At 49.1% G+C, this 19,139-nt stretch overlaps 9 protein-coding genes across 9 annotated transcripts; 5 read left to right on the forward strand and 4 right to left on the reverse strand.

Moving 5' to 3' along the window:
• Positions 1-405: 405 nt before the first annotated feature.
• F9C07_2277952 (putative mitochondrial intermembrane space translocase subunit Tim10) lies at positions 406-1,312 on the forward strand. The gene is made up of 3 exons (XM_041290068.2): positions 406-459; positions 511-643; positions 775-1,312. Exons 2-3 carry the CDS (start codon positions 546-548, stop codon positions 959-961), a joined length of 285 nt encoding a protein of 94 aa, XP_041143272.1. The 5' UTR covers positions 406-459; positions 511-545; the 3' UTR covers positions 962-1,312.
• F9C07_2131122 (sin3 complex subunit) lies at positions 1,313-4,933 on the reverse strand. Its single transcript, XM_041284894.2, has one exon. It carries the CDS (start codon positions 3,903-3,905, stop codon positions 1,332-1,334), a length of 2,574 nt encoding a protein of 857 aa, XP_041143273.1. The 5' UTR covers positions 3,906-4,933; the 3' UTR covers positions 1,313-1,331.
• A 1,021-nt stretch (positions 4,934-5,954) lies between these two features.
• F9C07_2323 (putative regulator of gluconeogenesis Rmd5) lies at positions 5,955-7,450 on the forward strand (the record flags this gene model as incomplete). Its single annotated transcript, XM_041290069.1, has 4 exons — positions 5,955-6,075; positions 6,196-6,323; positions 6,395-7,162; positions 7,232-7,450. The coding sequence occupies 4 exons, from the start codon at positions 5,955-5,957 to the stop codon at positions 7,448-7,450; spliced, it is 1,236 nt and encodes a 411-aa protein (XP_041143274.1).
• Positions 7,451-7,944: 494 nt separating this feature from the next.
• F9C07_1299808 (uncharacterized protein) lies at positions 7,945-9,667 on the forward strand. Its single transcript, XM_041290070.2, has 4 exons — positions 7,945-8,613; positions 8,693-9,043; positions 9,140-9,413; positions 9,474-9,667. The coding sequence occupies exons 1-4, from the start codon at positions 8,438-8,440 to the stop codon at positions 9,513-9,515; spliced, it is 843 nt and encodes a 280-aa protein (XP_041143275.1). The 5' UTR covers positions 7,945-8,437; the 3' UTR covers positions 9,516-9,667.
• A 642-nt stretch (positions 9,668-10,309) lies between these two features.
• F9C07_2321 (transcription-associated recombination protein Thp1p) lies at positions 10,310-11,959 on the reverse strand (the record flags this gene model as incomplete). The annotated part of the gene is made up of 6 exons (XM_041290080.1): positions 10,310-10,396; positions 10,466-10,886; positions 10,934-10,995; positions 11,053-11,205; positions 11,259-11,331; positions 11,388-11,959. 6 exons carry the CDS (start codon positions 11,957-11,959, stop codon positions 10,310-10,312), a joined length of 1,368 nt encoding a protein of 455 aa, XP_041143276.1.
• Positions 11,960-12,152: 193 nt separating this feature from the next.
• F9C07_1299862 (60S ribosomal protein eL20) lies at positions 12,153-13,749 on the forward strand. Its single transcript, XM_041290071.2, has 3 exons — positions 12,153-12,349; positions 12,734-13,095; positions 13,155-13,749. Exons 1-3 carry the CDS (start codon positions 12,346-12,348, stop codon positions 13,311-13,313), a joined length of 525 nt encoding a protein of 174 aa, XP_041143277.2. The 5' UTR covers positions 12,153-12,345; the 3' UTR covers positions 13,314-13,749.
• F9C07_1299813 (NADH-cytochrome b5 reductase 2) lies at positions 13,750-15,451 on the forward strand. Its single transcript, XM_041290072.2, has 4 exons — positions 13,750-14,229; positions 14,291-14,570; positions 14,624-14,701; positions 14,758-15,451. Exons 1-4 carry the CDS (start codon positions 14,185-14,187, stop codon positions 15,324-15,326), a joined length of 972 nt encoding a protein of 323 aa, XP_041143278.1. The 5' UTR covers positions 13,750-14,184; the 3' UTR covers positions 15,327-15,451.
• Positions 15,452-15,576: 125 nt separating this feature from the next.
• On the reverse strand, positions 15,577-15,999 carry F9C07_2318 (uncharacterized protein; the record flags this gene model as incomplete). Its single annotated transcript, XM_041284895.1, has 1 exon — positions 15,577-15,999. One exon carries the CDS (start codon positions 15,997-15,999, stop codon positions 15,577-15,579), a length of 423 nt encoding a protein of 140 aa, XP_041143279.1.
• Positions 16,000-16,559: 560 nt separating this feature from the next.
• Positions 16,560-18,381, reverse strand: F9C07_2317 (putative dipeptidyl-peptidase II; the record flags this gene model as incomplete). The annotated part of the gene is made up of 3 exons (XM_041290081.1): positions 16,560-17,826; positions 17,889-18,103; positions 18,163-18,381. 3 exons carry the CDS (start codon positions 18,379-18,381, stop codon positions 16,560-16,562), a joined length of 1,701 nt encoding a protein of 566 aa, XP_041143280.1.
• Between the last annotated feature and the right edge of the window lie 758 nt (positions 18,382-19,139).

The raw sequence follows: 19,139 nt of genomic DNA on the forward strand, positions 1-19,139 counted from the left end.
ACAAATTCGAGCAATTGAATCCAGTCAGAGTCAAAAAGTAGCTTCCGTTGCGTTCATTGCCTACAAAGCAGGCATCATACTGCAGCGGTTCTGAATTGGAAGGGATCTGATTCGTCCTCGGATGGCTTTGCAGGGGAAAAGAATATAAGAAAGGCACAAGCGATGGTTCTTACCTTGACCAAAGTCTCCCAGAGACCAACTGTGAAGCCCACCTGGGGCGAACTGAATGCATTTGCAATGGATACGAGGTGGAAGACTACGAAGTCGTCCGTCACATCGCGGACGGTAAGAGAGTGTGTGGGAATCAAAAAGCAAAACGAGCGAAAAGCCGAAGAAAAATCGTTCGAAGGCGGTGAAGGTGGTCCAAGCTTCCGACTGGAACTTCCGATTAACCATCATTCCAGACAACATTTATCTCCATCCTCTATACCAGCATCAACCCAACTTCTTTCTAGTTTTGTCAGTAAAAGTCCATGGATTAGCTAACTATCAACGCTAATATCTTCCTAGTGTATATTCCGATTACCTTTTCAATAACCAACACCATGTCTTTCCTCTTTGGCGGTCCTCCCAAGATGTCCTCGGCAGAGAAGATTGCTGCCGCAGAGACCGAAGTTGAGATGATTTCAGACATGTTCAACCGGTGAGCTCCTTGATACAATCCCAGTTCGCACTCAAAATCAATATTGCTTTGGAATTACCCTTCGAATCTCCGTTCACAAATGCAACTCGATATCTAAATGACAGCGATGCTAATGCCGACAATCTGCTTAGTCTGACCGAGTCTTGCACCAAGAAGTGCATTCCCAACGACTACCGTGAAGGCGACCTGAACAAGGGCGAGTCTGTCTGCCTCGACCGCTGCGTCTCCAAGTTCTTCGAAGTCAACATCAAGGTCAGCGAGAAGATGCAGGGCGAAGCCGCCAACAAGCAGGGCGGTGGTATGGGATTCGGCATGTAAACGGATGAGAAGTCTGCTGCCTCATGGGCAAAACCTCCCTTCCGAAACATAATTTATGTTCTTTTTACGCTCGAGTTTGCCTTTATGTTGCTCGTGTCAGGCGCGGATCTTGCCTTGGTTTCAGAGATCATCTTTTGCCGGGAAGCGTTGCATTTGGGTTTTAGTTCTCAAGATTGTCGATTCCGGGGCACTCTATGCCGGCTGGTTATGATCGCAGTCTGCTAGATGGGTGCTGGGGTGGTGAAAATGTTTGGGTCTTGGTCATGGTTCTGCGCATGGCATGGTTAATTGAATCTTTTTATATTATGTACAATAGAAGTGAATATATATGTCACAGTATTACATTACAGGTGTCGGTTCAAAACAACAACTACGAAGAGAACCCAGTGAATCTTCCTAACCGTGCAAGCCAGGAGCAGTTTTGCTTTTCTTCTTCCCCACGGACCAACGTCTTAACCCTTGTTTCTATCTCCTCAATGTGTCTCTCAAACTCACCTAGCCCAGTCTCGACTTCCTCGACCTTGGACCCGAGGACATTGAGCTCGTAGTCTAGTTTTGCACTCATCATCTCGACCCGTCTCATGTGGTCCGTCAGTGAGGAGTGTTCCTCAGACAGGAGGTCACTAGATCTCTCTCGAATCCCTTGATAATGGTTGAGCTTCTCCAAATAGGTTGTGTTGACCCTTTCATGAGTTTCGTAGAACACTCGATTCAAGTCATCCACTGAACCCACTTGTTTTTCGACCCAGGGAACAGTGCCCTCGCTCAAGCCTTGAACTCTGGAGCTGAATATTCGTGCGTCAGACACTAGCATATCCTCTTCAGCAATAGCTTCTTCCAAGCTGGCGTCGGGGTTTTCGGAGTCTTCAACCTTCCCCTTCAAGTCTTCCCATCCCAGTATAACCTCTTCGACAGTGCTGAACGACAGATGTCGCGGCCAGTAATTATCCAAATGTTCACTGTCGTCTGCACGATAAAGCTCAGCACTGCTCTGCGGCCGGCGCAATGACATGATGCCAAACTCTGACGTCTGATCTTCGGCGGGTGCGTCAGTTGATCGCGTCTTCCACCGCTCTAGATCTTGCGACTCCTCATCTTCCCGAGTTAAAGACACCTTCTGGGAGCCATCGGAGGGTTCGTTTGATGCTACAGATTCGATTGTTATAGCTGGAAGTTTGACATCGGATGACTTTGGCACAAGGTTGTTAAGCGGTGTTTCGACACTCAGTTCGTGAGGCTGGGTTGGCATCTCGGTGTCAGGAACGCTCTCAGGTTCGGGTTGTCGACCGCCGTCAGAAGCGATCTTTGAAGGGGCTATCTCAGTGTCGCTCTCTAATGGAGGAATATAAGCTGCATCACCAACGAGATCCGCATCGTCCTTTGTCTTCGGGAGGTGTGACCGCAGACCCACTGCATCCTTGAACCTGCCAAACCCAGCTCGCGCATCTGACACTTTCCCACTAACTCCTCGCCGTACCAACCTGCCTATATTCTGATCTTTATCATCAAGGGTGTTACCAGATTCGAGAGGCTTTCCTGGGCGTTCCGACCCCTGATAAGAACGTTCCGCAATCAAATCATCGTGGGAGCTTCGTTTGCGACTGGTCCACAGGTATCCACCTTGATCATCTGTAGTAAACATCATGTCGGCACCTGGATGTCCTCCAGCAAAGCTATCTCCAACGCCGCCCTTGCGTGGTTTTCCTCTCCAAAGCCACTTTGCTCTTTCACCCGTGACTAGATGTGCGAAGTTGTCAACATCTAGGGTTTCAATATCAGCGATGCCGCCCTTTTCCCGGCCCCGCACCATACCCATGACCATTTCGCCTCCATGGCCACTCAACTCAGCCATGGTGGACTTAACGGCATCGGTCCAGCCCTCCGCATTTGCGGCCTTGGCAGTGACCCGATGGAGTCGGTCCAATGTTTGACGGTCCAATCTGCGGGTGCGTTTTAGCTTTTGAGATTTCTGGAAACTACTGATTCCTCTTTTTAAGTTAGAGATATCAAAGGCATCTTTGCCAACAGGTGCACCAAAAGCGTGAAGCCGATTTCGGGCCCCCATGAGCGTCCCGAGAAGCGCAGCCACAGTAGTTGGCCCCAAGACACCATCGCTGGGTTCGATATTGTATAGATCCACGCCAATGTCCGTCCACCAATCGCTAATTGCTGCTTCTGTCACATCACATAAGATCCCATCAACATACTCCGGAGCCAGATTTCCAAACATCATCAAGGCAATCTGGCACTGCTTCACAAGCTCTATGACGGCCGAATAAAGCGGGACTCTCTCGCTGGTCCGGTAAAGATGGTAGAACTTGGCTTCAGTTGCGGCCGTTGGTGGTTGTAGCTTTAATCCCGCTCGGCCTGAACAGTTCAGCCGTTTCAAGTTTTCGTTCACGATAAAATCGTCCTTGTGTTTATGGATGTCACCATCAGGCACCGGGATGACAGTAAGAGCTGAAGGAAATGTGCTCAAATCAGTTACGAACAGAGTCCCAAACGGTGTCTCTTTTCTGCGTGCTTCGCATTCTTTGACTGCATCGAAATATAGTTTTAAGCGGGGGGACCAAGTGGATTCATCCGTAGGAACGCTTAGCAATCCTGCTACCACTTTGTGCGAAGGCTCTCCCGTATAAGTCGTAATTATAAAAGTAGGGTGAATCCTCGAACAGGCCCATTGTTCAACAATGTATATCTCATAGCCCTGGAGAATCAAGCGTCGATGCAGCACAATCGTCGAAGGATCTTCTTCAAGGTATCGGAGCGCGACAGGATCGGTGAAGACGATCCTCTGGTGACCAGGGAGAGGCGGTTGCCCATCGGGGCCGCTATGGGATGAAGGGCTTTCTTTGGGGCCAACTGATTGTTTCGTAGTCTCGCGCTGCATAGTAGTAGTAGAAGGCGCAGCCTGTGCGCCGTGTTGCGTTGCGGATTGCGACATAGTAGAAACAAGGAGCTCCTACCGAGGTGCTAATGAATGGAGGTTCATGTCCTTGAGATTCGAACTGAAGAACCACGAGGAACGTAACCTCGAGGGGGGTCCAGTGACCAAGCACAGCGTAAGGGGAAGGAAAAGGGCTGACCCTCCTGGGGTCAGTGTCGTTCTGTACAGCAAGCAGGAGAAGATCGGGACATATCCGAGGGGTGTGTGTGGAGGTCTTTGCGGGTTTATAGTCTGGAACGTGGGAACGAGAAGCGGGAATACGGGTCAGCCATGGCGCTTGTAGACAGCTTTTAAAAGTATCGGTATAGAGAGGGGGGTTTTGTTGCCATTGTCTTCGGCGACGTCACAGATGTCCATATTTATGGAAGCGGTGAGCGGCTAAGCCACAACAAATATCAATCCAACCGTCGTCTAGATAATCCCAGGACTTGAGAGATTGATTGCTACTCCTACCTCTGGCTGATGCGCTATCACTAGTCAGCATGTGAAGACGCTTCTAGCCCAGGGTATAGAACGCCACAATCTTTAGCACCCGATGGGAAAAAACAGCTGCCTAGTTGCATTTCAGCCACACACCAATATGTAGCTTAAAATTAGAGTGTGAATACACCGCCACGTATGGCAGGCGAGACAATCAGTTTCGACTGAGGACCACTCTGTACTACCGGACAGAACTTCCACAAGGACCACGGTTCGTACAACTTATGCAACTATCTATTTACATACATACTATCTACAAGCTCTGGCAAACTCCTCTTCTCTACAGGCCTCCAACATGGGAGGCAAACAGCAGTGAAAAGAAGACTGAGAATCTCGAGTACTTCCCAAATGGGCCGTGACATGAAAGATGCCACAAGACGCACTCTTAGACTAACTCATACAAATATGAGCCAGGGCAGTTTGTTTTCAAAAATTCCTAGCCGACCCGAAGGCCAACTAGAGCGGTCAAAAAAATAGTTTTCAACTAGCAAAAACACGATCTCGGATGTCTCCTCACTGATACGTGTATTGCCCGTGCACTAGGATGGAGAGGAAAAGAAAAAAAAGGCTAAAGTGTTGGCGGGTGTCCCGGCCTTTTATAGACATGCCAAGACCTGACGGGCGCGCTAGCGTAAGCGAGCTGCTTATCGGGTATACCCTCGAATGTGATTGGTGGTTGAGTGTTGAGTCAACACGTCCATCAGTACAGAGTAGTATGGCGGAAGTCACCTCTCAGAAGTATCCATACTTTGTAGATATCCCAGGACAGTAGTACAATCAAACAGCCTGCCATGTTGCTGAGCAAGCGACTGATCCTTGTATCGCCGATATGTTGTAGCCTACTCGTACATATATTAAAGTACTATGTGGAACAAATGCTAGGTAAAACCCGGAGGTTACGTCTTTGGTCCATGTTGTGTTCATCTACGAGGGCTACTCAAATTACCATGACTATGTTGGTTTACAAGTCGTCAACTCCGCGCTGGGTTTTTGCTCCGCTGCAGTACTTATGATTTTTTGCTGAAAGTCCTGAAAAGAAAAACAGTTGCTTCAGAATGTGGTCCTTCTTCACCTTAGGCTTATGTATAGGACTGCGAAATTCGATCCGTAGACTAAATACAATGGTTTGGACTTCGGGGCAAAGGAGGGACACAGTAAGCGCTTTTAAGTATCATCCAATTCTCAACTGTTCTCGCAGCAGCCCCTTTAAGGTTAGCATTGTGCCTGATATGTTGGCAGCGTTGTCAGGAGGGGTAAAGGAGAACCACGCCCGCCCCCGGAACACGTGACTGTCCATGTCGTAATGCCCGTCCCTCCGACGATAGAGCAAATGACCATCCAACCGACTCACACAATCTCCACTGCGTGAACCAGATGACCTAGCTAGCTGGATCTACTAGAGGAACTGCTCCTTCGTACTCTTTGCTACCTCATCATATATCCATATACTGAAACTTCAACTATAGCTCCCGTATGGCTATCGCCTTCTCACGGCGGTAACTTGTCGGACTCCGCTTTTATCACACTACTACTCCCAGCTTATCACGGACCTCCTGCTTCACCACCATGGAGCTTGTTAAAAAAGAACACGAACGACTGGCGAAGAAGATCAAAGCTGCTCAGGGCATCAAGAATGTGCAGACAACTATAGACCTGCTACAGTCCGCACGAGACGCTATTGCTTCCGGTTGGTTCACCTCTTTTAATGTTTCAGATGCCCGCAATTAGCTTTCACATCCGGCTTAACACTCAAACCAATTATGACCAAATAGTTCTTGACTACATATAAATACTTATAAATATTTAGATCCGAGTCAGACGTCTATAACATTGGCCAAGCTTCAAAACTCCGTGAAGTCTTCCTTCGACTCTATAAATGACAGTCTCAAAGACACTCATAGCAGCCTCAACAAGTATTCAAAGGCTTTAGATAAGGTATCACCGCCAAAATTCCAGCCACAAAAAAAAGCCGAGAGATCAAAAGCACATAGCTTACACCCTCATAGCTCTTTAAAGACAGACCACTTCCAAGTACCGAACATGATGCCCTCGCCTCCCAAGAGCACCTCATCAACCGAGCTATCGCCATGCATCTCCTCCGAGAAGGACAGTTCTCTGTCGCTGCAACATTCCTCTCCGAAATGGCGGAGAAAAAGGCCATGGAGTCACAGCAACAAGCGAGCACGGGCGCCTCGGAAAACGCAGCGACGCTCTTAGATATAGATGAAGTCCCGTCGAACGAGGTTCGGAAACAGTTTGCTACCATGTACTACATATTACATGAAATGAAAGAGAATAACAACTTGCTCCCGGCAATCCAATGGTCAAGGGATAATCGGGAAGCATTGGAAGCCAGAGGAAGTAACCTTGAATTCGAACTGTGCCGGTTGCAGTTCGTCTGGCTTTTCCATGGTGGGCCTGATAGGCAGGGACCTATTCCCACAGGGCGACAAGAGGCTTTGGAGTACGCCAGGCGCGAATTTCAGAGTTTCTTACCCAGGTATCTCCGGGAGGTTCAACAGCTTATAGGAGCAATGGCTTTCTGTCCCAATCTGCAAGACTCTCCTTATAAAGCCATCTTCAACAATCCGTCTGCGTGGGAAGATGTGGCACACTCTTTTACTCGGGAATTCTGCTCTCTCCTCGGGTTATCTGCTGATTCGCCTCTGTACATCGCTGCTACAGCCGGTGCGATAGCCCTGCCGACGTTATTAAAGCTGCAAACCATCATGAAAGCAAAGCGCACAGAGTGGACCACAGAAAATGAGCTTCCGGTGAGTGCAGCCAGTCCTTTTTTTTTTTTTGTTTTTTGTGCTATCTTTCGCTAATTGTGTACAATCTAGGTCGAAATTCCGCTTCCACCGTCGTACCTCTTCCATTCCATTTTCGTCTGCCCCGTTTCCAAGGAACAAACCACTGATGACAATCCCCCGATGATGATGCCATGTGGTCACGTTATCGCAGAGGAATCACTTAAACGGTTATGCAAGGGCAGTAGATTCAAGTGTCCTTATTGCCCTATGGAAAGTCATCCCCGGGAGGCGAGGAAGGTCTTCCTGTAGGACATGATAGATATTGGCTTTTCTGTTTCGGTGGTTGGATGGCGTAATGGTGAGACATCTCTACACACATCAAGTTTTGAATTGCAAATGGAAATCGGAATTGGCAGCGCGGGCATGTTATGTTACCTCTGGCGTTTGGGGTAATCGGCAAATTCCGGACTGGACATGGTTTTTAAAGGGCTATACATATTGACAGCCCAAGCATATATCTTTATCAATGCTATAATTAAAATACTGACTGGAATGTGATGTCTTCGAAAGTTCCACGAGCTAAATTCACTAGATAAGAAAAAGAAATGAAAAGGGGCTAAAAAAAATGCCGAGATGCGATTACCCCCACGTTGTCCCCATCAATGATAGATCCAGTTCTCTTACAAGTTTTACCACCAGGGGGATCTGTGGTTGCATAAACCCATGAAACATGCAAGTAAGAGATCGTCCAAATTCAATTGATGTATCAAGTTTCCAGTCCAACTGAAGCAAACAATTCGTCTATTGCGGTCTTGGGATCCACACCCCCTTTCCCTTTTCCGTAACGTAATTGGGCAATGGCTGCCCCGTGACTGCGCGAGGATTTGGCGATGCACGAAACCACTTTACGCGTGCATTACCCAGCCTTACGCGTCTCCAATCATCGTTGCAGATAATATTCTCGACAGACAAGAGACGAAATCCTGGTCGAGCTGATGGTTAACAAGATGGATGCATCAGAAACCATACAAAAGGCCCTGTTTGCCCCCGGCGCCTTGATCACAAAATGACTCGACTCCCCCGACCCCTTTTCTTCCACAATCCGTACCGACCGACGTTCATACGGTAGCAGTACATGTATTCTCCATCCGTTTCATGGTTGCCCTGAGCTTTATTAAAGCAAAAGAACCCCTGAATCCATTCCTACCTATTCCTTCCATATCTCTCCCTCACTACAAGAGAAACCGCTCCTCCCAAACGCCAACCGAACAACACTAGCGTAGTGATCCCAGAAAAATGCTCTCTACAAAACGCACACGCACACCCCCAGGCAACCCAGATAGTCTATCCTCGAAGTATGGAGCCGGGAAAATCGTATCTCGGAGCAGAAAACAGCAGCTGTTAAGAGACAGCCCGTCAATATCGCGACGTCTAGACAGACGTCAGGGCTCATCCAGCCCTCCAAATGGACGGTAAGAAACCCCTGGCCAACACATACCTATCTACAATTATTCTTGCAGACTAAAACTAAACCGAGTCATATACTACCAGATCACATTCGCCGGCCGTTATTACCCTCTGCGTAGGTCCACAAAAACGCCTCTTCGCAGCTCACAAAGACATCCTTTGCGTATCCCCGTTCTTCGCCGCAGCATATACCCAAGCACAGCCGTCGGACTCTCCTAACAGACGAGTGAATCTTCCCGATGAGCAACCGGAAGTCTTTTCGTGTATTCTCGAGTACCTCTACAAGGGCGATTATTACCCCCAGCTGGTGCACAACAAGCAATTAAATTCCTGGGAATTGGAAGATACGGGAACCGATAAGGATGGCCAGAGTAATGGGGCAACTTTGTTTCATCATGCTGCTGGAGCGGAGATACTGAGGGATACGGCTGTTTAGTATGCTTTTTCTCTTTCCCTTTTGCTTTCCACTCCTGTTTCCAAATAAGTACCCCTCATAAATGGATATACTAACCAACATACTTCCTGAAACAGCTGCGCGGCAGATAAATACGGGCTAGATCTCCTCAAACGCCTAGCCCTCCGGAAACAAGGCCTACACTCCGGCATCCAATGTAGTACCATCCTTACCAGCGCACGCTACGCCTACAGTAATACCCCCGAGAACGAGTCGAAGCTCCGGGCGCATTATCTTGCCTTGATCATCCGGAGTCGGTCGACGTTTAAGCGGAGCGGTACGATGCAGATGGAGATGGAACAAGGAGGGAAATTGTTTTTTGATCTTTTTGTAGCGATGTGTAATCATATGGTGAGTTCTCCCTCCCTCTCTGTCTCTTCTCTCCTGTAATTGCACTAACGTTTATGATAGGATGATCTTACGTCTAAGGCTGAGCCTTCTCCAGGTTATTGATATCCACTGGTTTGGAGTCTTCGTGCGACTTGGTTATCCGATATATAATGTATGATGGGATGTTATGCGGGTGGTATTTTTGTTGAATGGCCGGTTCTTTTCAGCCTGCTACTTGTATTTCTAGGGCTCTTTGTTAAGAGTCGATGCAGGCCATCTTTGACCTACGCTAAACAGCGTATTGTTCACCTCTAGCGGAATGAGGTGCTTTTATTGTGCTAGTTATATAAATATAATTCTATTGGTATTTTCAATCCTTCGCATCTTGTAACAGGCATAATAGTGTAAATGTAAGCCAAAGATAGACTATCGCCCACGATATGAGAGACTTAGGTATAATGTTGATGTTCTAAAGCCAATGCAGTGCATCTGATTGTCGTAAATCATGTAAACTTCTAATCTATAGCCATTGGAGACGCTATTTCTCTCTCTTGGCGTAGTCGTTGAAGCTATCAAAAGAGCAAGAAGACTCTGAGTGACTGGTATTCCATAGTCCTTTATGATGCCTTCCTGTCCATGTAGCAAAAGCAATGTTGTGAAGCTAGCCATCAAGGGTCGTGTAGCAGTTGGACTAGAGTTGGAATTTGTATGCCAAGTGCGAGGCGCTAGAAGCTCTGGTGGGAAGGTCGTAAACGCTGAGCAGCACAAGTTGATAAATAGATCATCTGTACCCAGGACCGTTCGGATGATGACCCTCTGGTGGCCGATGGTTTTGACGGAATATGCAGGCAATATGACAAGACAATGTAGACAATCGGCGCTAACATGCCTCTCGTCTTAAGCTGGCTGTGTCGCTCTTAAACACCAGTTCCCGGGAACGCAGTGCCACCCTTGCTTAAAACCACCATGCCGCGCTCCCGAGCAATATAGCCTTTCATAAGACCCTATTCGTTGTCAGTGACCAATGGTCTTTCGCGTAGCATAGACCACATGAGAAATATTTGCGAACTTACCTTGTAAATGAGGTTCGATAGCAAACACTCGACCTCGTCGATATCAACACGAGATCTATCATCTGCATGTGTACCTATCCTCAATGCTGCTGCAAACTCAGCAACGGGAACACGTGTACGTCGGATTGGCGGCTGGCCATCCTTGGGTTCTTCAAATCCTCCAGCGATGAAGACCTTTCGGAATAAGTTTCGCAGTGCTATATCACGTCCTCGTTCGAGGGGCAGGTAGATACGCCGCTTGACAAATTCTTCCTCCGCTGCTGTCATAGCATTGTCAAAGCCATTGAGATCGCCCTTCATGATACAGTTGCAAAGCGGACGGAACAGCTTCTCGAGTCTGGGAAATGGCGCAAGAAGCTTCTTGCTTGGTAAAGTATGTGTCGTGACAAGGTGACAAGGGATAAGATAAGAAAGAATCATCCTCCAAGAAATTAGTTAAGATATTTGAGCGGGGGTTACTATACTCACTCCTTGTTCTTGACTGCATCTTTGTGACACATGTTCCATGCGTACGCCAGATGCTCTTCGGCCTGTCCGAACGCAAGAGTTAGTCTCAGAGGCCGACAAAGCCCGGGGCTACTATTTACCTCTGCATAATTCTCATCCAGAAAGTGAATTAACCCAACATAATATTTAAAGGTGACTATGTGAGACTTGGGGAAGACCTCCATATCTGGAAGGTCTGCCGATGAAGCGTTGAGTGCGCGAAGAAGGTTTTTGGAAAGTGAGACAGAATTGATCTGATACACCGTCAGTTGCATACATACTGCCGTAGTGATAATATTCTCCGTACCTTGAAATAAGTTTTGAACAACAAATTTGTCGTATTATATATGCCCCATTTGCGCGACTCCTCAATCGGGGCTCTAGTTCAGTGGTTAGCAACGTGCTACAACCCATGCGGCCGCCTCTTGAAACCCACCTGTCGCTTAGACACAAAGTGAACATTCGGTTGATTATACGAGCCGATTCCTCAAGCTTCGCGCTCTTTTCGAAATCGGCCGCTATGTCATCCTGGAAGTTGTCTCCGAATGCAACCGAATCCTGGGACGACAGCTCGGCGTCTGCTTTCATAGCGAAGATTCGCAAATATTTCCCAACGATGTATAGACATGGAACTGTCCATGCCTGAAGACCGAAGTTCGTATAGCCCCTAATGAGAATATTTGCCAAGTCCTTCCAAGAGTTGAAGACCTTAACCCAGCTCGCGCTTGACGGAGAATCAGTGAATTTGGTGATCTCTCCGACGGCGGTCCAGTAAGTTGAGAAGATATCGATCCATGCATTTTGTTCTTGCTTTGGTAGCTTCAACCCATTGGCCTGAAAGAGAGAATAGCGGAGGTCTGAGGATACTCGTGCGGCATTGGAGAAGCGGTAGAACGATTGGAGTCGTTGGGGGTACTCGGCGGGGGCAACGGGAGTGAGAGCAGCAGCAAGGCGAGGGCCAGAGCCAATTCGCTGGCCTTGAACGAAGTCTTCAAATATGGTGGCCATGGTAATATGTTCACGGATCAATCATAGACTTTCAGTATCGGGTTAGCAAGTCGAGCCCATATCGCGGGCATTTGGAGATGGAACCACGATATGCTTCCTCTGTACAAGTGCAAGCATGAGGTGGGGAACAATGCCTCACCGCCGACGGGACCGATCTTATCAGCCACAGTGGCTGCGTGCCCAATTGGGAATGGTGTCCCGTGCCAAGCCTCAAGGTCGCTTAGGGTGGCAGCCCTAACTCAACGGAAATCACAAATCCCCAATTTCACGAACGAGACCCAACCGGCATACCTCTCTCGAGCAACCACAACAGTCGACAAAAGTGAGTCCTACCCTGTCTATTTACCCATTATATTTGAAGGCTTTGTTGCTAACAGATTTACCAGATGGGTAAGTGAAAAAAATTTCCCTCTTCGGACCCCTTGACCCTGGCGAATCGGTGCGGTGTATCCCCTTGCGAACGTTGAACGACACGATGCCGGAGGAAGAATGTATTGAGGAGGAGCATGAAAATTATATGGACCCGATTCAGCGAAGGCGATAATGGTGGATTTTGTGAAAGGATTTTATTTTAGTACGAATGGACGTTACGCACGGTCGGAAAATTGGAATTTTTACGGTCGCATATCGTGGAAAATATTCTCGACTCTCGAGCATCGAAAGGATTGACAACGTACCGCACGGAATTCAGCGCACCGATTCTCACCGCTGGGATGATTGAACGCCACGAATTGAAGATTTTGAAAGTGCCAAATGACTGACTGGTTATTATAGGGCGTCTCACCGAGTACCAGGTCATCGGGCGTCATCTGCCCACCGAGGCTAACCCCACGCCCAAGCTTTACCGCATGCGCATCTTTGCGCCTAACACTGTCGTGGCCAAGTCCCGGTTCTGGTACTTCTTGACCCAGCTCCGTAAGGTCAAGAAGGCCAACGGTGAGATCGTCAGCCTCAATGTCATCCCCGAGAAGCGTCACCTGAAGGTCAAGAACTTCGGTATCTGGATCCGCTACGACTCTCGCTCCGGTACCCACAACATGTACAAGGAGTTCCGTGAGATGAGCCGTACCGAGGCTGTTGAGGCTCTCTACCAGGACATGGCTGCCCGCCACCGTGCCCGTTTCGGCTCCATCCACGTATGTTTCTGCTGATCGTGAACGATCCCTGATATGAATTGTCTAACGATACTGTGCAGATCCTCAAGGTTGTTGAGGTCGACAACGCCGACTCCATCCGCCGCCCCTACATCAAGCAGCTCCTCCAGAAGGACCTCAAGTTCCCTCTGCCTCACCGTGCCGCCAAGTCCGAGGGCAAGAAGATCTTCGCTTACTCTCGTCCTGCTACCTTCGCTTAAATGTGAAATTTTGGGTGTTTGGGGAAGGAGTGTGCGGATGAAATGACTATGTTATGGCCATAGCATGCATGCAGGACAGAGCACGCAGAGAACATGGCGTGTATCTACAACCCAGATAATGGGAGAAATGGTTTTGATGTCTCACTAGTCCTCTGCAGCGACCTTTCTAGTTAAATCTCTTAAAAATACCGGGTTTGTCTTCTGAATGTGACGGTTCTCTACGAGGTGAATGAAGTAAATTTCCTGCTGGTAGACAGGTCACCCCCTTCGTACGTAGTATTCATGCTTTGGTTGTCGATGAGATGTCGAAACAATGGTAGGCCTAGCGTCCCTATCTATGGACTATATGGTGTGCGATGTATAAACATATACCAGCCCTGTCAGTTGGATTGACATGCTTCAAGGCTAGTAGGGTTCCATTGCGGAGGTCTGGCTTTATTTCTGCTTTATTTCTCCTAGTTCATGTACTTCGGAGAAGAGACTTGAAACACTGGGCCATTGCTTGATCGGATATATTTCTAATCGGATCGGATATAAGGTTCGGACTCCATGACAGGGAAAATTATCTTCCACGCACTCTAAGCACTACGTAACCGCCGGCCCTATAGCAATCAATTTCAATCTTAGTTGTCCCCATAATCATGCAGCGAAATGCGACGGAATTGGAGTCGCACGTTAGTAATAGGCACGGAATACAGGCCAGGGACCCTAGGGCAGGCATTGCGTCATGTGGAATCGGCGAGGTCGGAGGGCGGGTCCCGAAAACGAAAAGAGCTCAATTAAGGTACTTAGTCTCCAGCCGTCTTTCTAATCTTCTCGCTTTCTCCTCTTACACCATTGAACACCCCCTCCAATCTCATTCACTCCAAAAATGTTCGCCCGTCAGACCTTCCGCTGTGCCCAGCCCTTGAGGCAGGTAAGAAATCACTGCATCCTTCTCATACTTGTTCCAGACTTGTGCTGACCTGTGTGCGCAGAGCTTCCGCAAGTACTCTACGGAGGCCCCCAAGGCCAAGTCGTTGGCTCCTATCTACACTGCTGTCGGCCTTACCGGTCTCAGTGTGGGCTTGTACCGCTACTACTACGGCGCTGGCGCTACCGCCGAGGCTCCCGTTGAGCGCGCCAAGGTTTTCACTGGTGGTGACCAGGGATGGGTGGACCTGAAGCTGTCGGAAATTGAGGTCCTCAGCCACAACACCAAGAGACTGCGCTTCGAATTTGAGGACAAGGAAGCCGTCTCCGGTGTCACTATCGCTTGTGAGTGGCTCAAACGATGGTCTGCCCGGATAGCCTTGTTGACATAAGATTAGCTGCTCTCTTGACCAAGTTCAAGCCCGTTGGCGCCGAGAAGGCCGTCCTCCGTCCTTACACCCCCACCAGCGATGAAGGTAACCATTGGCTCTTTCATATTTACAACGGAATCAATACTTATCATCCGTGGCAGACCAGCCTGGCTACCTCGACCTTGTCGTCAAGGTCTACCCCAACGGACCCATGTCTGAGCACCTGCACAGCATGAACGTCGACCAGCGTCTTTCCTTCAAGGGCCCTCTCCCCAAGTACCAGTGGGAGACTAACAAGCATGAGCACATTGCCCTGATTGCCGGTGGTACCGGTATCACTCCCATGTACCAGCTCATCCGCCAGATCTTCAAGAACCCCGACGACAAGACCAAGGTTACCCTTGTGTACGGTAACGTCACCGAGGATGACATCCTCCTGAAGAAGGAGCTCCAGGATCTCGAGAACACCTACCCCCAGCGCTTCAAGGCTTTCTACCTCCTCGACAAGCCTCCCAAGGAGTGGACCGGCGGCAAGGGCTACATCAACAAGGAGCTCCTGAAGACCGTCCTCCCCGAGCCCAAGGAGGAGAACCAGAAGATCTTTGTCTGCGGACCTCCTGGCCTCTACAACGCCGTTAGCGGTAACAAGGTCAGCCCTAAGGACCAGGGTGAGCTGTCTGGTATCCTGAAGGAGCTGGGCTACAACAAGGACCAGGTGTACAAGTTCTAGATGGATAGTTGTTAGATTTAGAGATGAAGATATCAGTGTATTTTTGAATCTAAAGCATGTTCAATTAGGGATATCCCTTGGCAGGCAAACTAGTCCATACATACCAATGTATACACATCTAGACAAGTAATATAAACTTACCGCCATGAGAATAAATTTAGCTCTATAAAACCAAATAATCCATACTAGCAAAAGAAGATAAATATATACATTCATCCAACCAACCCAATAAATAAATGAAAAAATATGTTTATTGATCCCTCGCCTCCAAACATCCCTCCACCATCCCATCCACCGCCCTCTCTCTCACCTCCGCCGACAAAACCCCCTTCTCAACCAACATCCTCAACGCATCCCCCACCCAATTCTGACAATTCCAATCCAAATCCTCCCTGCCATTCCTCACCGGCGTCGCCGACACCGCCCGCCGAATCGTCTCGGCGCCCACGCCCCCATCGATCTCCCCAACAGGTACCGTCTTGGCCAACTCGCTCCCAAACTCGTGTGGATCGAGATCCACGTCTTCTTGGAAGATGAAGAGACCTTGCGTGCCGACTACGTGCATCGTGCTGGTTGTGCCGGTCGCGAAGGTGAAGTGTAAGGCTGTGTGGCGGTATTCGGGGTAGTCGAGGGGGGAGCCCGTGTAGATTAGGATGGTGGTTTTTGTGGACATTTTTGGTTTTTTGGTTTGGGTTGTGGTTAATTATAATTAAAGGTATTATAATTAGATTATTGTTATGGTATTGGGTGTTGGTTGTGTATTATATGGTTTTGGTGGTGAGGAAACCGAGAATGGAAAGTTGTTTGTGGTGGGGTTGTTGGTTTTTTTTATCTTGGGTTTATATATAAAGAAGAGTGTGATGGTGAGTGTTGTAGGGGTGGTTGGTTTGTTGGATTTATTGTATTGTGAGAGTGGTAGATGGTGCCAAGACTTGTTATCGTGTCTTGAACAATCTTAATTTACTTTTTGGAGTTGTTTTATGGTGTTGAGATTGGGTTGTTGGAGTGGGTATTTATTCCCTGTGGAGGTTATTCCTGGTGTTCCTGGCGTTTGGGTTGGATTATATCATTGTGTACTACTGTTCTTGCTATTCTACTCTGAAATGGGTGATATATTCATCCATATCTTCATTTGTTTATCCCTATATCATCTAACCCGTAACCGTCACACATTATATACCCAGAAAATATAATAACAAAAGAAGAAAAGAATCTGTATCTCCAGTCTTCAATTTACATCCACTTCCTCTGTACACCCTTAGGAGCATGCTCCGACCGCCAGCACGGGAGCCACTTCTTCAAGGCAAGACTGAACAACTTCCGCGACTTATCAGCCGGCTTGTAACTCAAGTCATAGTCAAAGCAATGCTCCGCCCTCGGAATGACATAGCCGAAGAGCACATTCTCAGGTGTCTCGACACCACACTTGGGGATATTGGTGGAGATCTGCACGCCCTTCGGCGCGAATGTCTCATTCGACAAGGGCGTCAACGTCCGCCAGGGATCGAACTCGCCCGCGCTCCAGAAGACATTGGAAGGACGGATGGTCCATCCGCCTGTTTCGGCGTTCGTCTCGTTCGCCTCCGGGTGCTCGGGGAGCAGGCCACTCTCCTTTGCGCCGGGGAACTGTCGGTAGCAAAGGGACTGCTGGTACTCCAGGGACTGGTACTTGGAGAGTAGGGAGTGAGGGCCCACGTTGTCGGCCTGGAGATAGCCCCATTCGGTGCAGTACTGCCAGGTCCAGCTGATGGTGTCGGGGTCGGTGAACTGCCCGCCCAGCTCACAGACGGTCTCGGTGGAATTGTTCTGGCCCTTGCAGTTGGAGTCGCCGTTACCGACCTGGCTGCCCCACTGGTTGATGAGGTACAGAAGCGGGGGCCAGGCGGCGAACTTCTCGGTCAGTTCCTTGACTCCGATTTTCCGGGCGATGCCGTTGGGGCTGGCTTCTTTGTCGAGGTAGCTGCAGAGCTGGGAGAGACTTTCTTCGCCGCCGTCGACGCCGTAGCTCTGGAAGAGGTTGTAGATGCTTCCGAGCGCGGCGGTGAAGTCGCCGTTGGAGTTGTGGATGCCTTCTTTACCGAGGAAGAGTGTCTTGATGGCGTCGGCGGCTTGGCCCTTCTTGTCGAGTTGGCTGTCGATGTAGTCGTTGATGGCCTTGAGGTCCTTGGCACAGCCGCCCAGTCCGTTCGCAACCATGCCGCGGTAGACTTGCTCGAAGTAGATGGTCATGTTGACCCAGGCTTCGACGGGCGCAGACATGGCGAACGAGGCGAAAATGGTGTCCGGGTACTCGTTGCGGGTGAAGGCCGCGCGCATGCCCGGGTATGAGCCACCGAGCATGATCCAGGGACTGGACTTGGGGCTCAAGTCTGTCCCGTTGAGAGTGAACTTCTCAGCGAAGTAAGGGAGGTCAGCCAGTGCCTGGCTGTTGGTGAGGTACTTGAAATGCTCGTTGGGGGTGCTAGTGTTGACAGGGAAGGGCAGAGAGTCACCATAGTAACTTCAATCGGACCGGAGGTTAGCGGTCAATCATGACAATGATGACTAGGGTAGGTGGCTCACCGATGCTCCCACACAAGGCCCAGCCCATTGAATTCCTTGAGGTACTCCGCGAAGAAGTTATCCGATCCGCCGAGATACGATTGCGCCACGGAGTAGGCATTGCCTTCACCGGCATCTAGTACAAAGACGGGGCCACCGGGCTTGTAAAAGTCTGCTGAAACCCAGTAGCGGTTCTGATAGGTGCCCATAGATGGATCCTCATGGTCAATGGGGATCTGAACGCCGAGTTAGATTTTACCTCATATACTAGAAAGCTTGACTGGTAAAGACATACCGATATCCGCCGGGCAGGGACTTCTGAGCCAGAACCGCGCGAGATAGCGGTCTCTGCGATCTTCTCAGGATTGAACCTGGCGGTATGGCCATCGATACCTAATACCGAGGCGAGTTGGAGATTATTGGCCTTGATGCCGGGGAGAAAGCTTAGGGCAGCAGACTGGCCCACCAGCAGTGTGAGGAGGGCCTTCGAAAATATATGCGTGAGGGACACCATTGTGATCAAGAACCCCGGCGAAGACTCGCTATGGCGCTTTTGGATCTTTAGCTTACAAGATCTCGCCGAGGGCGAACTCACTTACTTATAGCTTATCGGCCGCAGCTGGGCCTATGCATCTCGTTCCCTGTTAGTTCCTCATTCAGCGCGGAGAATATGACTAGCGTCCATTTTCATGTCATGCTAATTGATACTACCCTGCACGGAAGAGAAATTGCCTGAACAGTGATCGGCGCGAGGCTTATATTGACACTGGGCCCACGTAGTGCGAGTGTCCATTGTGGAACGAATTACCATCTTCGTTCCCAAGAATGGACCAGTCATACGGTGCTCGTTCACGCGGTGGGGCATCAGTAGTGTGAGATGGTCAGTTGAGCGAGAGTTGGGACTGTTGACCAGACCGCCTCTGAGCCTCACGCATGCACAAGGCTGTGATATCGGATTTCCCTAAAGCAGATGTGATTGACTCAGCCCAGTCCATGAGATGCATGGCCTGGGGCCAAAAGAGCCTTTTCTTTAGCCCGATTACTGGCGTAGAATGAGAAGAATCTGCCTGATGTTGGCGAACAGTTTCCAGGGTCCAGTACCTGCCGATCTCTTGACAAATTCGGGCAATTAATATCATTGTAACGTTGTTATCGGAATTGACTTAATCAAGCTTGATGGGTCGTCACTAAATCGTATTTAGTTAGCCCTAATATACTTGCTGGTGCATACTAAGACACGGCTTGTTCGGAATCCCATCTTATCCGAATGAA

This window comes from Aspergillus flavus, chromosome 2 (assembly GCF_009017415.1).
Source record: "Aspergillus flavus chromosome 2, complete sequence".
NCBI lineage: Eukaryota > Fungi > Ascomycota > Eurotiomycetes > Eurotiales > Aspergillaceae > Aspergillus > Aspergillus flavus.

Coding starts and splice junctions, on each gene's coding strand:
- F9C07_1299808 (XM_041290070.2), top strand. CDS start 8,438: ATGCTCTCTACAAAACGCACACGCACACCCCCAGGCAACCCAGATAGT. Junction 8,614..8,692: donor TCCAGCCCTCCAAATGGACG/GTAAGAAACCCC, acceptor ATATACTACCAG/ATCACATTCGCCGGCCGTTA. Junction 9,414..9,473: donor TAGCGATGTGTAATCATATG/GTGAGTTCTCCC, acceptor CGTTTATGATAG/GATGATCTTACGTCTAAGGC.
- F9C07_2131122 (XM_041284894.2), bottom strand. CDS start 3,905: ATGTCGCAATCCGCAACGCAACACGGCGCACAGGCTGCGCCTTCTACT.
- F9C07_2277952 (XM_041290068.2), top strand. CDS start 546: ATGTCTTTCCTCTTTGGCGGTCCTCCCAAGATGTCCTCGGCAGAGAAG. Junction 644..774: donor ATTTCAGACATGTTCAACCG/GTGAGCTCCTTG, acceptor CAATCTGCTTAG/TCTGACCGAGTCTTGCACCA.
- F9C07_1299862 (XM_041290071.2), top strand. Junction 13,096..13,154: donor CCCGTTTCGGCTCCATCCAC/GTATGTTTCTGC, acceptor GATACTGTGCAG/ATCCTCAAGGTTGTTGAGGT.
- F9C07_1299813 (XM_041290072.2), top strand. CDS start 14,185: ATGTTCGCCCGTCAGACCTTCCGCTGTGCCCAGCCCTTGAGGCAG. Junction 14,230..14,290: donor GTGCCCAGCCCTTGAGGCAG/GTAAGAAATCAC, acceptor CTGTGTGCGCAG/AGCTTCCGCAAGTACTCTAC. Junction 14,571..14,623: donor CTCCGGTGTCACTATCGCTT/GTGAGTGGCTCA, acceptor ACATAAGATTAG/CTGCTCTCTTGACCAAGTTC.